We start from the raw sequence: 19,939 nt of genomic DNA on the forward strand, positions 1-19,939 counted from the left end.
CAGAATGATATTTGGAGTTGATTAGTTGACTAATCAACTAAACTTTGGGTCCACAACACACTAGAATGTTTTATTTGAAGCACAAATTCCTTCCAAGTATTGGATTCCATTAAACGTGAGCCTATGTGTCTATAGAGAATTCAGATCAATAGTTCCAGCAGGGGAACTAGAGATTTGTGATGTTTCATGTGCACAATCCAGTTGCCAATGGCTGCTCCAGAAACAGTCTCTGAGCATGAACTATTGTTGGATGTCTTCCAGTTCTTTCCAACTTATGGTGACTCCAAGGCAAACCTGTCACTGGGTTTTATGGAGCCGAGAAAGTGTCATCCAGTGGGTTTCCATGGCTGAGCAAGGAGTTGAACCCTATTCTCTAGGGTGATAGCTCAACACTCAAACTATAGACATTCTCCGTACGAAACTAGTAGAATCACTCCTTTGTTATTTGATGATGGTGAGTTGGGATCTTGGATGAGGAGGGGACAAATATCTCCCCAACTCGCACATATCAATCTACCCTAGGTTTCAGCCTGAGCTTTGAAGGAGTTCTCAAAGGTGCCAAAGCCATGTAGAAGATGGGTTTCTTCCCCCTTGGATGCCTCTATTAAAGTTCGCACCAAAGCCCGGAGTAGACTCCCCATCCAATTGGCAAAGGGGTTGATCGCCACCCCCGCAGAGATGCTCTCCTGCTGCTTGCTTTCAGAATAAGAAGCACTAGATCAGCAGGGGAGCGAGCGGAAATGTGAGCTGCTAAACTTTCCCAAAGTCTAGGCTGCTTTATCATCCGGCCGTCTGTCCTTGCAAGAGACAGAAGATTAAAAGATGCTTCTTTTCCGAAAAAGAAAATTGCCAATTGGGAAAGGGAAACTGTCTCCTGTAGTTTTGCTCTTTCTCATTTTCTCGTTTATCTGCCGAGCCGGGAGCCATATTTAGAAGGGCTTATGGCAACCTGCTGCTCCTGAGCGACAAGCCGGGGAAATTAATTGCACAAACGGCATGCTGGGCATCACAGAGACCCGGAAGAGCGTTTCCTGTATCCGACACCTCTTTCTCATCACCCTTTCTGATCTCTCTCTCTTTCTCTTATATATATTGCAGGTCTTTGGGCTCAGATGGTGCTTGTCAACGACACCGTCTCTGGCTTCATTGGGACCAGTGTCATCCTCCACTGCAGCATGACCAACCCTTCTCCCAATGTGAAGATCACCCAGGTCACCTGGCAGAAGGCCACCAATGGCTCCAAGCAGAACGTGGCCATCTATAACCCCAACATGGGCGTCTCCGTCTTGCAGCCGTACAAGGAGAGGGTGACTTTCCGAGATCCATCCACCAAGGATGGGACTATTCAGCTCGCACGCCTGGAGCTGGAGGATGAAGGTGTTTACATCTGTGAGTTTGCCACATTCCCCACTGGCAACCGTGAGAATCAGCTCAACCTCACCGTCCTGGGTAAGTGGATGGGTGACCTTTTCCTGTTTGTCTCCCTCCTCCTATTTGGACATAAGGCAAGGGTGGGATATCTACAGTCTGTAGGCCACCAGCATTGGTGGGAAAACATGCAATGGAATCCCAGGTTTCGGTAGTGACCAGGGGAGCTTTTGCACAGTTAAAACTTGTGTGCCAGTTGCACCCGAACCTTGGGAAGTCTGGCTATGGTGGTCCACACTCTTATTAGATCCTGGATAGATTACTGCAATGCACTCTACATGGGGCTGCCTTTGAAGACTGTTCGGAAACTCAAACTAGTCCAACAGGCTAGTCCAATGGGCAGCAGCCAGATTACTTACTGGAGTGACATACAGGAAACATACCACCCCCCTCTTGTGTCAGCTCCACTGGCTGCCTGTCCACTTCTGAGCACAATTCAAAGTGCTGGTCTTGACCTATAAAGCCCTATACGGTTCTGACCCAGCATACTTGTCCGAACGTATCTCCCTCTACGTCCTGCCCCGCAGTTTAAGATCATCCGGGGAGGCCATGCTTTCGGTTCCACCAGCTTCGCAAATGCGTTTGGCGAGGATGAGAGACAGGGCCTTTTCGGTGATGGTCCCCCACCTGTGGAACTTGCTTCCCAGCGAGATCCTCCTGTCTTTCAGGAAGAAATTGAAATCATGGTTCTGGGACCAGGCTTTTGGACAGCAGGCATAATATCACTTTGGATGTGGAACTGGACTGGAATGGTTATATGGCTGATAATAATGTTTTAATTGTTTTGAATTAATGTTCTATCTATTGTTTTAAATTGTTGTTATATAGTTGTATCTATTATATGTTGCGGCATCAAATTGTTGCCGAGTGTAAGCCATCCTGAGTCCCCCTCCGAGGGTTAAGAAGGACGGGGTAGAAATGCTGGAAATAAATAAATGAATAAGCGAGACTCTACTCTAACTTCATAACATTGTCTTCTTCACCCTGGTTTTTTTCTCCCCCTCCTCCATAGCCAAACCGATAAACCGCATGGAGAGAACCACCAGGCCGCTTATTGCCAGGTCCGGCATGACCGAGAAGATCGTGGTGGCCACCTGCACTTCCTCCAATGGGAAGCCCCCCAGCACCGTGACGTGGGACACCAAGCTGAAAGGGGAGGCCGAGTTCCAGGAGATCCGCAACAACAATGGCACCATCACGGTCATCAGCCGCTACCGCCTCCTGCCCAGCCGCGAGGCCCATCGACAGCAGCTCATGTGTGTGGTCAACTACCAGCTGGACCGCTTCACCGACAGCATGACCCTCAATGTGCTGTGTAAGTGGGGGAGGCAGGGAGGTTGAAGGGGAGGAGGAACACAAATCATAGTGTCTTGGAAGATAAGGAAGGTAGAGACCTAAGACCACCGCTGGCCACTGACTCGCATTGGCAACCGAGACGATGCAGCTGCTCTGGGCTTGACTCTTCTCTGCAAGGTGCTGAACCTTACTTGGTGGGTAAGGTTCAGCACATTGAAGTGTGTCTGCTTTCAATTCAACATATGGTAACCCTATGAATTTCATAGGCAAGGTGGTTATTCCAATTCATTCCTACGAAATAGAGCCTACAGCCGTTGGGTTTTGTTGATGGCCTCCCATCCAAGTCCTAACGAGAGCTGAGCCTGCTTAGCTTCCAGAATTAGACAGGATCTGGTCTGTTTAAGGTATTTAGGCCTCAAAATTGTTTCTTTCCGGAGAACGTTTTGTTTCGACTGAAAAAAAATGTATGGCCCATTTTCCCCATTCCTGATTTAAAGAATGAGTTTCAATGGTCATCTGTTCTCTCTATATTTTCTCTCCTTCCTCTCTCCTGTCCTTATACCCTTCTCTCTTCATCTCTGCCCCACACCTTTGTTGTTTTCTTGTTGTTCTTCCTCACCTGTTCCAATCGGATTCTTGGCTTTCCATCGCTCTTTGTCCTCTCATCTCCCACCCTCGTGGCCTTCGCGTCTCCTCTTCTGTTTCTCCGTCTCGTCCTTCATGGCTGTCTGTCCCAACCTTCTTCTCCTCTCACAGATGAGCCCGAAGTGAGGATCGATGGCTTTGATGGAAACTGGTACCTCAACCGGAAGGATGTGAAATTGACCTGTATATCGGATGCCAACCCTCCAGCCACCCAGTACCAGTGGAAGTTGTAAGTACCAGCCCAGACTCATGTCTTGAGCATTTACTTGTAGGTCAGACTCACGGGGAAGGTGTTGAATGGTGGAAACATAACATTGCTCCCAAAAGTGTCACGTCATTGCTCTTGAATGATATAGAACTGGAGAAGTCTAGGTCTGAAATCTAATTTTGGACTAAGCTTTGTGAGTTTTTATGTCTATGACTTGCCAGGGATTGTGGTGCAGCTGGCTGGGAGTCAGCTGCATTAAGATCACTACTGACCAAAAGGTCATGAGTTCAAAGCCAGCCCCGGTCGGAGTGAGCTTCCCACCAATTTGTGTAGCTTGCTGTCCTGAAAGACAGTTGCATCTGTCAAGTATGAAATTTAGGTACCGCTTATGTAATTCATCACTGTCACAAATGTATGGTGAAGCAACACCCCCCCCCCCAGGTGGCCAGAATACCCTCATGAAAAAAAACTGGAATGTTAAATAGCCTCTGTGTGTCTGTCTATATATGTTGTGTGTCTATTTCATTGAATGTTTGCCATGTATAGGTACATTGTAATCTGCCCTGAGTCCCCTGTGGGGTGAGAAGGGCAGGATATAAATAAATTGCTTTTAGAATGAGGAAGGAATCCATTGTGCATAGAAAACTAGTACATCAGGAAGATGAGGTCTGGCTGAGCCTTTTCCATGATGTGCTACCTTTCTGCATGTAGGGATTTTTGAAAAATACATAGAGAATTATTTCTCAAAGCACAGTGGAATGGATGCAAGTTGTCCAGTTTGAAATGATGTGAAGCAAGTTGCAATTATACCACGAGGGCTGGTTTGAAGAGCTTGGGGTGGCAGGCTGCCACTTAGGCAAGTAATATCTTAAAAGGACATTCTTAGCCTCAGAAAGGTTACCTGGATCCACACCAAGACTCTTGGAAATGGCAAACCACTGAGATGACATAGAGCAAGTCTTCTGTTGGAGCATGATGTGTTTTGTAATAGTGAGGATTATAGATTTCTCATTATTCACAATAGCAAGAATCAAATTTCTGGGTTGTTGTAGATTTTTCGGGCTATATGGCCATGTTCTAGAGGGATTTTCTCCTGACATTTCGCCTGCATCTATGGCAAGCATCCTCTGAGGATGCTTGCCATAGATGCAGGCGAAATGTCAGGAGAGAAAGCCTCTAGAACATGGCCATATAACCTGAAAAAATCTACAACAATCCAGTGATTTTGGCCATGAAAGCCTTCGACAATAAATCAAATCAGTGTTCTTTTGTCTTGCTTGCAAAAGAAAAGGAAGGAAAGAGAAAAAGATTGAACTCAGATCTATAAGAGAAGGGAAGAGAGTATGGTGTAGTGGTTTGAGTTTTGGATTGGATTGGGAGATCAAGGTTCCAATCCTGAATCAGACATGGAAACCCACTGAGTGCTTTTGACAAAGTTGCATTTTCTCAGCCTCACAGGAAGACAAAGGCAACCCCTCACTGAACAAAAACAGATAGAGTTGCCATATGTCAGCAATGACTTCAAGGCGCACAACAACAATAATAGATCTATTACTGTTCAACGATATTAGATAATTTTTTAAGCACTGGACTTTGGGTCTCCCTAGCATTACTCTTTTGTAGCTGATGGATCTGAAGGATCAAATCAACAACAGCCAGTCTCTGTGCTTCTTCATGACATCCTCAGGTCTTGTTCTCCTTCAAATAAAATCCCTTCATCCTCGCTCAGCTCCCGAGGTTGACTTCCACCCCAGTGAGCATCCCTGCCTGGCTGGGCGCGTGCCTCTATGTGCCTTTCCAGGCGGATGGATCTGATCAGCAGTCCGTGACTCACACGTCTGATCACCTGGGGTGACCTGCTTGGAGTCAGGAGCGTGAGAGAGTAAATAGCTGGCCTAGTTCTCACAAACAGCAGAAGATGGGCTGGTATCCCAGTGTATTGCGTTGGTTTGAGGTGTAGATCATGACTGGCAGGACTGGATCCTATGCCATGAAAAAAATCACTGCATATAGACAGCTAGTGCATCAGGGAAGTGGAATCTGGCTTAGCCTTGTAGGTATTATTATTACAGTTGTCCCTCCTCATTTATTGCCACCTCCACTGCTACCCTACATGTGATCCAAAACAAAATCCTCTTTGGGGATTTGTACGTCCTTCAGCATGACTCTATGATCAACATCCACTCCTAGGCATTTGTAGATGCTCCAGTGTAATTCTATGGTCTACTTCCACTTCTCTAGATGTTTGTAGATCCTCCAATACAATTCCACTGTCTACTTCCACTTCTCTAGGTATTTGTGGATCCTCCAATACATTCTATGGTCTACTTTCACTCTTCTGGGTATGTGTAGATCTTCCAATACATTCTATGGTCTACTTCCACTTCTCTAGGTATTTGTGGATCCTCCAATATATTCTGTGGTCTACTTCCACTCCTCTGGGTATTTGTAGACCCCCCAATACAATTCTACTGTCTACTTCCACTTCTCTAGGTATTTGTAGATCCTATCCTATACATTCTATGGTCTACTTCCACTTCTCTAGGTATTTGTAGAGCCTCCAATACAATTCTATGGTCTACTTCCACTTCTCTAGGTGTTTGTAGATCCTCCAATGCAATTCTATGGTCCACTTCCACTTCTCTAGGTGTTTGTAGATCCTCCATTGCAGTTCTATGGTCTACTTCCACTTCTCTAGGTATTTGTAGATCCTCCAATACAGTTCTATGGTCTACTTCCACTTCTCTAGGTATTGGTATATCCTCCAGTGCAATTATATGGTCTACTTCCACTTCTCTAGGTATTTGTAGATCCTCCAATGTAATTCTATGGTCTACTTCCACTTCTCTGGGTATTTGTAGATCCCCCAATACAATTCTATGGTCTACTTCCACCAGACGTTGACCGTAGAACCATGCTGAAGGACCTACAAATGCCTAGAAAAGTATCTCTTTCTGGTTAAAATAATAGCATTTGTAATTTCTATTAATATTTACAGTTTTTTAAAACTTGGACGCTTGGATAAAGACAAGCCTGAGAGGAGTCGTGATTTGTTGTTGTGTGCCTTTGAGTCCTTTCAGATTAAGGGAGACCCATCATGGGTTTTCTTGTCCAAAGTTATTCAGAGGGGGTTTGCCATTGCTTCTCTCTGAGGCTGTCTAAGGCTGGGAGAGTGTGACTTGTCAAAGGTCACCAAAAGTGTATTCGTGGCCAAGTGGGGATTTGAATTAGGGGTGTGAGAAATGGCACACAATCTGCTCTGTTTTTGTTCTGTTTTCATGTCCCCATCCCATCCCCAGTTTTGTTTTTGAGAAGATTATTCCCAAAACAGAACACAGAGTTCTGAATTATGAATCCAAATGACCCCCCTTCTAACCTCCCAGAATTTCCCCAAAAACAGAACAGATTCACACACCCCTAATTCTGGTCTCTAGAATCAGTCTAACACTCAAACTACTCAACCAAGCTGGCATGAGAAGTGTCTTTAAATACCTGGATGTAGAAGATGCCACCTAATATTAAGAAGAACTTGCAGTCAAGAGGTGGAATAGACTTCTTGTGATGATGATGGAGGTCTTTAAACAGAGGTTGGAGGTTCAGCAGTTGAGAGTGTTTTAGTTCTGCATTCCTACATGGCAGGAGGTTGGACCAGATGACTTTCCAACTGTCAGTTATTCTAAGTCTCCCAATTTAAACATGGAATTCTATATCTCTATAGTATAGTATATCAAGTAAATCTTAGTTGTGACACCTTGAGTTTGGTGATGCTTCCAGCAGTCAAGAGGACAAGCTCTGAGCCATGTAGATCCACTCAATCTTTGACCTTCCTGAGGGACATCTTCCCTCCTAGATTCCATCTGTTGGACCAGAGTAACACTGTTTACTTGACTTTATGGGGCTTTTCAAAGAAATGTCGAGACTTTGTACATGAATGGTTTTAAATCCTTTTCCTCCAATGCACTGGTGTAAGGCAACCCAGACACTGCCAGATGTTTTGGACTAAACTCTCATAATCGCAGACCATCTGTAAGACTGACTGGGTCTTAGAGGAGCTGTGCTCCTTGGCATCTGGTGTGGCACTGGGTTGCCTCCTCTTCATAAATATGAGTAATCTAGATCAACGGTTCTCAAAGTGTGCTCCACAGAGCCCTTGGGGCTCCGCAAAGCATATCAAAAAAGCATAGGCTCCAAATTTCCTTGGAGTTATATGATAGACTCCCATGAAATCAATATGTTCAGCCCTGGATGACATCAATAATTCCTTGTAACCAAAACACCTCCCAATTGACTGCTACTTCGACTCACAATCTTGCAGTGAGGCACAAGTTGGGATTTCAACCAAGAGTAACCATAGCAGAGTTCCCCTTGTAAATAAAATACACCTGCACCAGTTGTTCATTGATTTTTACAGTTGGTTTCAGTTGCCATTTTCTGGAACAGAGGTTCCTCCTGATATAACATTAAGGCTCACCTCCAGAGAAATGTAGTCCCCCACCCCCAAAGCTGGCTGAATGAATGCAGCCCAAGGTTTGGGCTTTTTGTGAAATCAATGGAAGAGATCAAGGGCAGAGTCAAAGCCATTGGGGGGGGGGGGAGAATGATTAACACAAATGGACCCCAGGGCTGGTCTATTTTTATTTTCCCTTTACATTCACGCTGCCAAGAAGAAAAAGAAGACAAATCCAGAGCAGAGTACTTTCTATTCTAGTGAGCATTGCCAGCGGGCAGAACACAAACCTAACAATGGCAGGGAAGAAAGAAGGGAACTTTCTGTATTTTTGAATGTCCGTGTCCCAAATCACAGCCGCAGCTCAGAAGTTTCTGTTTTCTCACCTGCGTGAAAGAGAAGATTGTACAGAAAGGGTTTGAAAGAGCCTTCTCCAAGTCTGTTTCCCTTCCAGAGGTTTTAGGGCCCTGCCACACAGCCATATAACCCAGAATATCAAGACAGAAAATCCCACAATATCTGCTTTGAACTGGGTTATCTGAGTCCACACTGCCATATATTCCAGCTCAAAGCAGAAAATGTGGGATTTTATTCAGCTGTGTGGAAGGGGCCTTAGATTACAATTCCTATCATCCTCGGGCAGCATAGTGGTGGAGGGATGTGCTCTGTAGTCCACCTGACCTTCAGAGCTTGGTTTGGGGACACTTGAAATACCTTTCTTAAATACATGAATGTAGAGAGCATCTCAGTTTTAGCTGCAAGGGAAATTATACCATGACACCATTATGCCGAGCATAATTTATCTGAGCATTTCCAAAGATAAACCGGGAATGTGTTAGCCTCCTTTTTTGTACTTTAAAGTCCCCTCAACTAGTGAAAAGGCAGTGCTGAGAACTTAAAAAAGGACAAAAGACATATCTTCCAAACACGAATCAAGGAACATGAAAGGCACTGCAGACTACTTCAACCAGAGAAGTCAGCCATAGCAGAGCACCTGATGATCCAGCCTGGACACAGCATTTTATTTGAGAACACAGAAATGCTGGACCACTCCAACAACCACCATGTCAGACTACACAGAGAAGCCATTGAAATACACAAGCATGTGGACAATTTCAACAGAAAGGAGGGGACCATGAAAATGAGCAAAATCTGGCTACCAGTATTAAAAAACTCTAAAATTACCACAGCAAAACAGCAGAGAGGAAACAACCAGGCACATCTTAACACCTCACAACAGAACATTTTCCCGGGCTCAGCCAAGCCTTCAAATGCTAATGAAGGTGGTCAGCTGAAACATTCACACCTAGCTTCAGCAGAGAGCTCTTTGCCCCACCCCAGTCATTCCACAGATATATAAACCCATTGTCCTATTTCCAACAGACCTCACTACCTCTGAGGATGCTTGCCATAGATGCAGGCGAAACGTCAGGAAAAATGCCTCTAGAACATGGCCCTATAGCCCGAAAAACCTACAAGAACCTAGTATCTTCCAATAGTTTAAAAACAGAATATGTTTGGATAGACCATGGTGCAATGTGGACAAGATTTTTTTTTCCATGTCAGAAGCAAAACAAGATAACTGCAAGTCTCTTCTGGTGTGAGAGAATTGGATGTCTGCCGAGACGTTGCCCAGGGGATGCCCGGATGTGTTAGCCTTCTTTTTTGTACTTGAAAGTCTCCTCAACTAGTAAAAAGGCAGTTATGGGAACTAAAAAAAGGGCAAAAGACTTATCTTCCAATAGTTTAAAACCGGAATATGTATGGATAGACCATGGTGGAATATGGACAAGATATTTTTTTTCCATGTCAGAAGTGACACAAAATAACTGCAAGTCTCTTCTGGTGTGAGAGAATTGGCTGTCTGTCGAGACGTTGCCCAGGGGATGCCCGGATCTGTTATCATCCTGTGGGAGGCTTCTCTCATGTACCCCACATGGGAAACTGGGGCTGACAGACAGGAGCTCACCCTGTCTCACAGATTCACACCTTCGACCTTCAGCTCAGTAGTTCAGCCAGCACAAGGGTTTGGCCTGTTGTGCCACTATCACTCCTATGGACAAGATTACAACAATGATTAATGAATTAAAATAGAAAACTCAGAGACACTGCAGCGTTTTGGTTTTTCTAAAGGGAAGGGCATTTCTCTACCCCTTTTCTCCACCACACTTAAGTTTAACTACATTTGGACATTGGACTTGTTTTGCAGCAATGGAAGTAAGCTGTGTACAAAGGGGGAAAGGAGAAGAAGGAGAGAAAAACAGGGACATTATAAAAACAGCCGACAAAATAGGATGAGAGAGGATTAATATCAGAGGAATGGGAGGGTATGAAAAGCTTTGGATGGGGATGTGGAGCAGGTCATGACCCAGAAACATGATGATCCCTCCCTCCGTTCGCAGGAGTGCTAGTATTTATTTCCAACAAAACTTTAACTTCTCTTTTTCTTTCAGGCTCCCACAGACTAAAGTAGGTATGGATAGGTGAGCAAGCAATTTAATTTCCTGGGATCTAGTCCCTTAACGGTTTTATCTGCCAGACGAGTGGTGGATACCTTCTGCACTTTTCTCCCTTAGTTGCCCTTACATCCTACCCAAAGTGTACCTTCCTCTTCTTTGGTGGCCCTGGCATGGTTTGGGGTATGACCTCTTCTTGGCATGGAAGTAACCAAGCATCAACGTCCTTCTGCTTCTTTCCCTATGAATGACACCCAGCCAGTGGCTTTCTTTAGGAAGATGGGTCATGTATGAAAATGCCTCATATAAGAATAGATGACCCAAGGCCAACTCATCTTGTATTAATGCAGTCGTTCTCAACCTGTGGGTCCCCGGGTGTTTTGGCCTACAACTCCCAGAAATCCAGGCCAGTTTAGGATTTCTGGGAGTTGGAGGCCAAAACATCTTGGGACCCACAGGTTGAGAACCACTGTATCAGTGGGTGCCAGTGTCTTATTTGCTTTCCTGATCCTTTTTCCTTGGGATTTCTGGTGGTCGAACCTGGGACCTTCTGCATGCAAGATAGGTGCTCCACCCCTCACTTGGACATGCTTTAGCTAAAGTCATGGCTTTAGCTTGTATTGATCATTAAACATGAGCAATTTATTCCCTGTGTTTCTCTCTGTGGATATTCTGCAACTCATGCTTTTGAGATTGGTTCATCACTAGGTTTCTGCCACTTTGTTTAAAGAATATTCGTCATGGATTCATCCATTTGTTGGTCCTGTTTTATTTTGGGATGTTATTGGACTAATAATAATATTAGTCCTTGCTATAGAGGTAAGGAATCCAGGAGTAGTTTGGAGAGTGCATATCCTGGAGATCAAATGCCCAGGTTTCCATAAAAGCAACAATCATGCCTTTAAGACTTCAAAGGCGGACCTAAAAGAGTGTGCGACCAATCTCAGAAGTCAGTTATCTGGAGGAAAGATGGGTTAAGCAATATTTCTGGTGGCTTTCTTGGGCTAGCAGGGTTTCCATTTCCAACGAATATGGCTCATCTTACTGCTGAATAAATTGCATTGGCTTATACAGTCAGCCCTCCACATTTGTGGGTTGGACCCTTTGTGAATGAGATTATTCACACATTTGAGTAAAATGCTTAATTTAGGATATACTAGCTCAGTGTTTCTCAACCTTCCTCATGCCACGACCCCTTAATACAATTCCTTATGTTGTGGTGACTCCCAACCATAACATTATTTTCATTGCTACTTATTAACAGTGATTTTGCTCTTGTTGTGAATCATAATGTAAGTATATGATATGCAGGATGCATTTTCACTCACTGGACCAAATTTGGCACAAATACCCAATAAACCCAAATTTGAATACTGGTGGGATTGGCAGGGATGGGGGGGGGATTGATTTTGTCATTTGGGAGTTGAAGTTGCTGGGATTTATAATTCACCAACAACCTAAGAGTATTCTGAACTCCACCAATGATAGAATTGAACCAAACTTGGTACACAGGACTCCCATGACCAACAGAAAATACTGGAAAGCTTTGGAGAGCATTGACCTTGTGTTGAATTGTAGTTCACCTACATACAGAGAGCACTGTGGACTCAAATAATGATGGATCTGGACCAAACTTGGCATATATACTCAATATGCCCAAATGTGACCACTGGTGCAGTTTGGAGAAAATAGATTTTGACCCTTGGGAGTTGTAGTTCACCTACAATCAAAGAGCATTCTGAACCCCACCAACGATAGAATTGGGCCACACAGAACTACTAGATAATATTGTGTTTTCTTATGGTGTTTGGTGACCCCTATGACACCCCCTCGTGACCCCCCTCAGGGGTCCCAACCCCCAGGTTGAGAAATGCTGTTCTAGCTCCTCCAGTGTAATTCTGTGGTCAATTTTTGCTGGACGGTGCCCACAGAGTCACACTGGAGGACCTGAAGATGACTCCTCTATAGGAGTCTCTGAGGCCCCATCTACACTGCCGTATAATCCAGTTTCTGGATCCAAATTATCCTTCTTCTTGGCAAGAGGTTCGACTGGATGGCCCACAAGGTTTCTTCCAACTCTATGATTCTTTGAACTGGATTATACAGCAGTGTAGGCTCATATAATCCAGTTCAGAGCAGATAATCTGGAATCAGATACTGGGTTATAGGGCAGTGTAGATCCAGCCTAGGTTAATGGTGTCCAATCTTTAGTCCTCCAAGTGTTTGAGACTCCAATTCCCAGAAGCCCTAGGAATTCTGGGAGCTGGAATCCAAACACTTGAAGGACCAAAGGTTGGATGCCACTGTTCATGTTCCTTCAACTGAATTGACCACAGGAGGACCTAGAGAGGTATTCTCTCAGTTAAAAAAATAGCATTATGAAGAGGGTTCCTGCATCCCTAACCAAATGCGGAGGCCTGACTGTATTGCATAACTTGTTCAGGTGATGGTATCTGATAGGTAACCAAATTTTCTCTCTGCACAAGAGAGGTTTCTCCCTAACTTGTCCATTCTTATTTTGCAACAGGATGAACGGCTCCCTTCCTGACAACGTGGAGGTGCAAAACAGCACTCTGTTCTTCAAGGGACCAGTGACGTTCAACCTGGCGGGGACATATGTCTGTGAGGCCTCCAACACCATCGGCACACGCTCTGGCCTGGTGGAAGTCAATGTCACAGGTAGGAAACACTCTTGCCCTCCCCAAAAGTCATTCTAGCGGCTGAGTGCAGGTTGCAAGATGGGATCTTAAATGGACTGCACCCAACTTTTTGCCATTTTGGTGCTACTGATCGAATATTCCCAACAAAATGCCAGTTTGCTAGCCTAAGTGGGCTAGCCAAAACTACGGTTAGGTGAATCTATAATTGGTTAAATGGACGAACCCAGAGGGTGATTCTCCCTAATGCTTTCTCTTCATCCTGGAAAGAAGTGACGAGTGGAGTGTAATCAACAGGGTTCCATCCTGGGCCAGGTCCTGTTTAACATCTTTATCAATGACTAGATGAAGGGTTAGAAGGCAGGATCATCAATTTTGCAAACGACACCAAATTGGGAGGGAGAGGCAAGACTCCAGAGGACAGGAGCAGGATTCAAAATGATCTTAGCAAATTAAGAGATGGGCCAAAACTAACAAATTGAAGTTCAACAGGGACAAATGCAAGAGACTCCACTTGGGCAGAAGAAATGAAATGCAAAGATACAGAATGGGGGACGCCTGGCTCGAGAGCAGTATGTGTGAAAAAGATCTTGGAGTCCTTCTGGACAACAAGTTAAACATAAACCAACAATGTGATGCGGTGGCAAAAAAGCCAATGGGATTTTGGCCTGCATAAATAGGAGTCTAGTGTCTAAATCCAGGGAAGTCATGCTACCCATGCTCTATTCTGCCTTGGTTACAACACACCTGGAATACTATGTCCAGCTCTGTACTCCACAATTGAAGGGAGATGTTGACAAGCTGGAATGTGTCCAGAGGAGGGCGACTAAAATGATCAAGGGTGTGGAGAACAAGCCCTATGAGGAGCGGCTTAAAGAGCTGGGCATGATTAGCCTGAAGAAGAGAAAGCTGAGAGGAGACATGATAGCTATGTATAAATATGTATGGTGAAGTCATAGGGAGGAGGAACAGGCTTGGGAGAACTGTTCAGCAGTGGAACTCTTCGCCCCAGAGTGTGGTGGGGGCTCCTTCTTTTGAGGCTTTTAAACAGAGGCTGGATGGCCATCTGTCAGGGATGCTTTGAATGTGATTTTCCTGCTTTTTGGCAGGGGTTAGACTGGATGGCCCTCGAGGTCTCTTCCAACTTTATGATTCTATGATTCTACTTAGTCAGGTGCCTATTTTTTCATAGAGGCCATGCTGGGAAGTTGAGGAGCTTATAGTATAGAATTCATGCATTTTGACTGCCATGACTCAATGCTATGGAATCCTGGGAGTTGTAGTTCGCTGAGGAACCAGCATTCTTTGTTAGCAAAGTCTAAAGACTTTGTGAAACTACAAATCCATGATTCCATGGCGTTAAAGAGTTGTAAAATCTGCATCTTTTCTACTGTGCAGATGTCCCGCTAAACAAACCCTGTTCAAAGCTGTTCCTGCCAGGCGCTCTCTTGCTCTCCTCCTCATTTCATTGCCTTTCTTTTGCTCTTCTCCTTCTGTTTGCCTGTACTTTGATTCATCCCGCCTTCCCTTGTTGTGATTGGTTTTTCTTTTCTGCTTCGGATTCAAAGCAAAGAGAGCATGAAAGCTGCCATGTGCTCTGAAAGGGAGGGAAGGTGAGAGATAGAGAGAGATGCCAAAGGGAAGGAAGGGGCACAAAGGGCGAAGGAAGAGAAATGCGTCCTGCCGAGCAAGTTGTGGGTTGCAACAAACTTAAGAGGAGAAGTCACCTGTCAAAAAGCACTACTGTTTGTTTTCAGTAGGTTCATCTTGCCTTTTTTCACCCGGAGTGGTGAGACTTTTAAAAATCTTAGTTACATCTGTGTATTCATTCTGTTCGTAGCTTCTTGGTAAATATGTTTAGTTGACAAGATAAATCAGTGGCTCTCAACCTTCCTAATGCTGCAATCCCTTAATACAGTTCCTCAGGTTGTGGTGACCCCTAACCATAACATTATTTCATTGCTACTTCATAACTGTAATTTTGCTACTGTTATGAATCATCATGTTGTAGTTGCTGGGATTTATAGTTCACCTGCAATCAAAGAGTATTCTGAATTCTACCAAGGATGGAACCAGACTTTGCACACAGAACTGCCATGACCAACAGAAAATACTGGAAGGCTTTGGTGGGCATTGATCTTGAGTTTTGGAGTTGTAGTTCACCGACATCCAGAGAGCACTGTGGACTCAAACAATGATGGATCTGGACCAAACTTGGCACAAATACACAATATGGTCAAATGGGAACACTGGTGGATTTTGTGGGAAATAGACCTTGATATTTTGGAGTTGTAGTTTCTAGGATGTTTAGTTTGGCTACAATCAAAGAGCATTCTTAATCCCACTAATTATAGTATTGGGCCAAACTTCCCACACAGAACCCCCATTACCAATAGAAAATTCTGTATTTTTGATGGTCTTTGGCAACCCTTCTGACACCCCTTGTGATCCCCCTCCCCAGGGTCCTGATCCCCAGGTTGAGAAATTCTGGTCTAAGGGTCCATCTACACTTGAGCATTAGTTGACAGGGTAAATCAGTGGTTCTCAACCTTCTGAATGTCACGATCCCTTAATACAGTTCCTCAGGTTGTGGTGACCCTCAACCATAACATTAATCCCAGCAACTACAACACGGTCTATTTTTTCCAAACGCTTGTAGAGTTTGGAGAAAATAGACCTTGTTGTAATTGCTGGGATTTATAGTTCATCTACAATCAAAGAGCATTTTGAACACCACCAATGATAAAATTGGGCCAAACTTCCCACACAGAACCCCCATGTCTTGGAGGGACTCCCTGGCGTGAGCCTCTCTCCAGCCTCGCACGCTCTTCCTTGCTCACACATGTGCACCACGCTGCCATGCGCCAAGCACGCCTGCTCTCCCCTCCCCGCTTAGAGTCTCAGAAACAACCCTCCCCTTGGGTGAGAGGCTGGCTAATCACAGTGGAGGAGGGCATTTGGTGGGAGGATTCACCGTTTGTTTCCAAAAAAGGAAGAGAAGGACAAGCTGAGAGACCATGTTTCCTGATGGTCTTTGGTGACCCCTCTGAAACTTCAAGGATACCAACCCCCAGGTTGAGAAACACTGAGATAGATGGACAATAAAGCCATTTTCGACTGTGATTCTTTCATTCTATAAGGACTGTTCCAGTTCAGGCTGTAAAGTTTCTGAAAGTTTGGATGCAGTTGTGGACCAGGGATGCATCTGCACTATAGAAGTAATGCAGTTTGATACCACTTAACTATGGTTCCTTATTATGGAATCATGAGAGGTTTAGTTTGATGAAGCACCAGCACACTTTGCCAGGGATGGCTGTGATGTAACAGTACCCATGATTGCATAATATTGAGCCATAGTGGTGTAGAAGTGCATTGATCCCACAGTGTAGATGCACAGTAGGACACAGGGCAGGCAGGCCAGGTAGTTCACAATTGCTTTGCCACCGTGCTTTGCTCCAGTTGACACTGGGGGAGCTCCCCTGCCAGGAAAGAAATAAGAAATCCCTCTGACAGGAACCCTCTGATTTGACATCCATTCACGTCAGGCATTACTGAAGAGTGGAGGCTGTTTCTCGCATGCCGCGGGGAGCTCTCGGCTGATTGCGGATGCGTGGATTATGGCGAGAGACTTGCCCTGTGAGGCCTCTGCGCATTGAGGGCGAGTGGGGAGAGGAAGGGGCTTTCTTCCCCATACAAACGACATGCGCCGCTACTCAACAATTCAGCACAACCCTCTCAGGCGGATGGCTAATGAAGCTCTCTGCCATCCCTGCGAATCCTTGGGGGCTCAAGCAATTGGAAGCAGAATTCGGCAGGAAGGAGAGGGAGGGTGCCAAAGATGTAAAGTGGGCCATATTCTAGGCTGGATTCCAGGGACTTTGGGAGCCATTCCGGGTTTTGCCACAGGACAATCTCAAGGCATATCCTTCAAACGAATTGTGGAAGGCTTGAGTGTATTTGTTGCATTTCTCATTTTGGAGAGAAAAAAATAAGAACGACATTGAACTGGATGTCGGTTTGCAAAGAGGCGAAAGGTCTGCAGAGAATTATTATAGTTTGCAATGGAGTTATGTGGTCTTGTTTTTGTGCAATTCCACACAAACTGGTGGACTCAATCAGAAAACCTGGGGCCCCTTCTACACTGCTGTATAAAATAAAGATTATCTGCTTTTAACTGGATTTCATGGCAGTGTAGATTCATATAATAATAATAATAATAATAATAATAATAATAATAATAATAATAATACAATAATAATTTATTTGTACCCCGCTACCATCTCCCCAAGGGACTCGGTGCGGCTTACATGAGGTCGAGCCCACAATACAACAGTAAAAACAATAACAACAGTAATACAAAACAATAGATAAACTCATAAGCAAAAATAAGCAATAAACATTAACAATAACACAATAACGTTAAAAACCTATGGCTGGGCCAATGTAATAATTAAAATATTAAAAATAATGTTGAACATGACAGGTGAAGTATAACTAGGATAGAATTTTCGGAGAGGGATAGGGATTATCTGCTTTGATAATCTGGATTATATGGCAGTATAAAGGGGGGCTGGGGTGCATGCTAGCTACACAATTGTATTCCACTATAATACAATTTAATATAACTTATCTAAAATTCAAAAATGCACAATCCTCCGAAATCTACATTTGTCCACATGGGTGACTGGAAATGTATCCCTCATAAACATGGGATAAACTATATTGGACAATGCACCAATCCTAGAATTCCTCCTAGCTCTCTTCTAGCACTTTATCCAACTACAAATCCCAGGAATCCATAGAGTTGGGGCCATGACAGTTAAAATGATATCATATTACTACAACCATGTAGATATACTACTTGTGTACACAGTCCCAGCAACTAGAAACTATCCTTCCATTGCATTTCTTATATTATATTATGGATACAATTGTTTTTCTTGCCCAATGGAAGAATGGTTTCCAAGTTACCGTGTATTGCCTGGGTTTTTTCATGGGATAATCTCCATGAGCTCACAAAGAATCAGAAGCAATTGAATGAATAAACAACAACAACAACAACAACAACAACAACAAGCTCCAGACATATCCTTTGATCAAATTGCAGAAGGGTTGAGTACATTTGTGGTATATATATATTTCATTTTGGAAAGAAAAAATAAGAATGGCATAGGACTGGACATTGGTTTGCAAAGTGGTGAAAGGTCTGCAGAGAATTATTATGGTTTGCGGATAGTTTGCAAAGGAATTATGTGCTCTTGCTCTTGTGCAGTTCCACACAAACCGGTTGATATTCTTCGGTGCTTGATGCAAAAGCAGGGGTGAGCAATTTGGTACGTCTTATGGGGCAATGTTGTATCCATGGGACCTTCCAGAAAAAATACAATTTTTCAAATGTGCCAAACACGTGTCTAGATCTAGGGAAGTCATGCTCCCCATGCTCTATTCTGCTTTGGTTAGACCACACCTGGAATATTGTGTCCAATTCTGGGCACCACAATTCAAGAGAGATATTGACAAGCTGGAATGTGTCCAGAGGAGGGCGACTAAAATGATCAAGGGTCTGGAGAACAAGCCCTGTGAGGAGCGGCTTAAGGAGCTGGGCATGTTTAGCCTGAAAAAGAGAAGGCTGAGAGGAGATATGATAGATATGTATAAATATGTGAGAGGAAGCCACAGGGAGGAGGGAGCAAGCTTGTTTTCTGCTTCCTTGGAGACTAGGAAGCGGAACAATGGCTTCAAACTACAAGAGAGGAGATTCCATCTGAACATGAGGAAGAACTTCCTGACTGTGAGAGCCGTTCAGCAGTGGAACTCTCTGCCCTGGAGTGTGGTGGTGGCTCCTTCTTTGGAGGCTTTTAAACAGAGGCTGGATGGCCATCTGTCAGGGGTGATTTGAATGCAATATTCCTGCTTCTTGGCAGAATGGGGTTGGACTGGATGGCCCATGAGGTCTCTTCCAACTCTTGAATTCTATGATTCTATGATTCATGAGCAACATAGCTAAGAGCAGTTGGAAACTCATTATCCTCTTAATTCTTGAGGATAAATAGTGCAGATGTGCTGGATCTAGAAATCATAATGTAATGGGGCTTGATTGTATCCATGGCCTCAGGCACTGCAGTTTGGCCAATAACATATCCTCCATGGATCTGGTGGGTCTTACTGTACGTACACACACACTGAGCTTGGCACGTGGCGAGAGAGTGGCAAAGAGGAGCTATTTCAAGGAAAGCTTTTTATTCCAAGCCAGCAATCTTGCATTAGCAAGGGTATCTTGTACACAAAGGCACCTTCCTTCCGGCATTACATGGGAGTGGATGCAAAGTCACAAAAACACTGCGAAGTTATATTGAGCCAAGATGGAAAGAAAGGAGCTTTTGGGCAAATAGTTAAACATTCCTATGCTGCTCATGATACGGGGGGGGGGGGGGGGGGGGGAGTTTCAGTCTTTGGAGGCTCATGAAAAGCTGGGGGTCTGGAGCTTCATATGCAGCCTATGACCAGCTTTTTTGTCTCTACATGGAAGATATATGGTTGTTTTATTTTGATGCAGATGCAAAACATGACCTGTCCCCCACCCTTGCGTTCAGTTCATAATAATTGGATTTGCACACATAATTCGAAAATACATCACACAGTCATAAACGCTTGGGAAGTGTTTGACTTGTGATTTTGTGATAGGAAATCCAACATATATATCTCATTTCCTGTGCTTTACTGTGTTTCTGTGTCAGTAAATAATAATAATAATAATAATAATAATAATAATAATAATAGTTATTATTATTATTATATTTTT

The 19,939-nt window shown here is 44.1% G+C and overlaps 1 protein-coding gene across 8 annotated transcripts in view; it reads left to right on the forward strand.

Annotated features, from left to right (window-relative positions):
* NECTIN1 (nectin cell adhesion molecule 1) overlaps window positions 1-19,939 on the forward strand; it is a 266,551-nt gene that overhangs the window by 145,871 nt on the left and 100,741 nt on the right. For 6 of the 8 annotated variants that reach the window (XM_060787776.2, XM_060787775.2, XM_060787774.2 and 3 more), the window contains exons 2-6: window positions 1,099-1,449; window positions 2,441-2,743; window positions 3,481-3,598; window positions 10,478-10,507; window positions 13,008-13,159. In XM_060787776.2, the coding sequence (XP_060643759.2) occupies window positions 1,099-1,449; window positions 2,441-2,743; window positions 3,481-3,598; window positions 10,478-10,507; window positions 13,008-13,159 (954 nt within the window). The remainder of the gene's footprint in view (window positions 1-1,098; window positions 1,450-2,440; window positions 2,744-3,480; window positions 3,599-10,477; window positions 10,508-13,007; window positions 13,160-19,939) is intronic. The other 2 variants (XM_060787779.2, XM_060787778.2) reach the window with 1 other exon arrangement.

Source organism: Anolis sagrei, chromosome 7 (assembly GCF_037176765.1).
Source record: "Anolis sagrei isolate rAnoSag1 chromosome 7, rAnoSag1.mat, whole genome shotgun sequence".
Lineage (NCBI taxonomy): Eukaryota > Metazoa > Chordata > Lepidosauria > Squamata > Dactyloidae > Anolis > Anolis sagrei.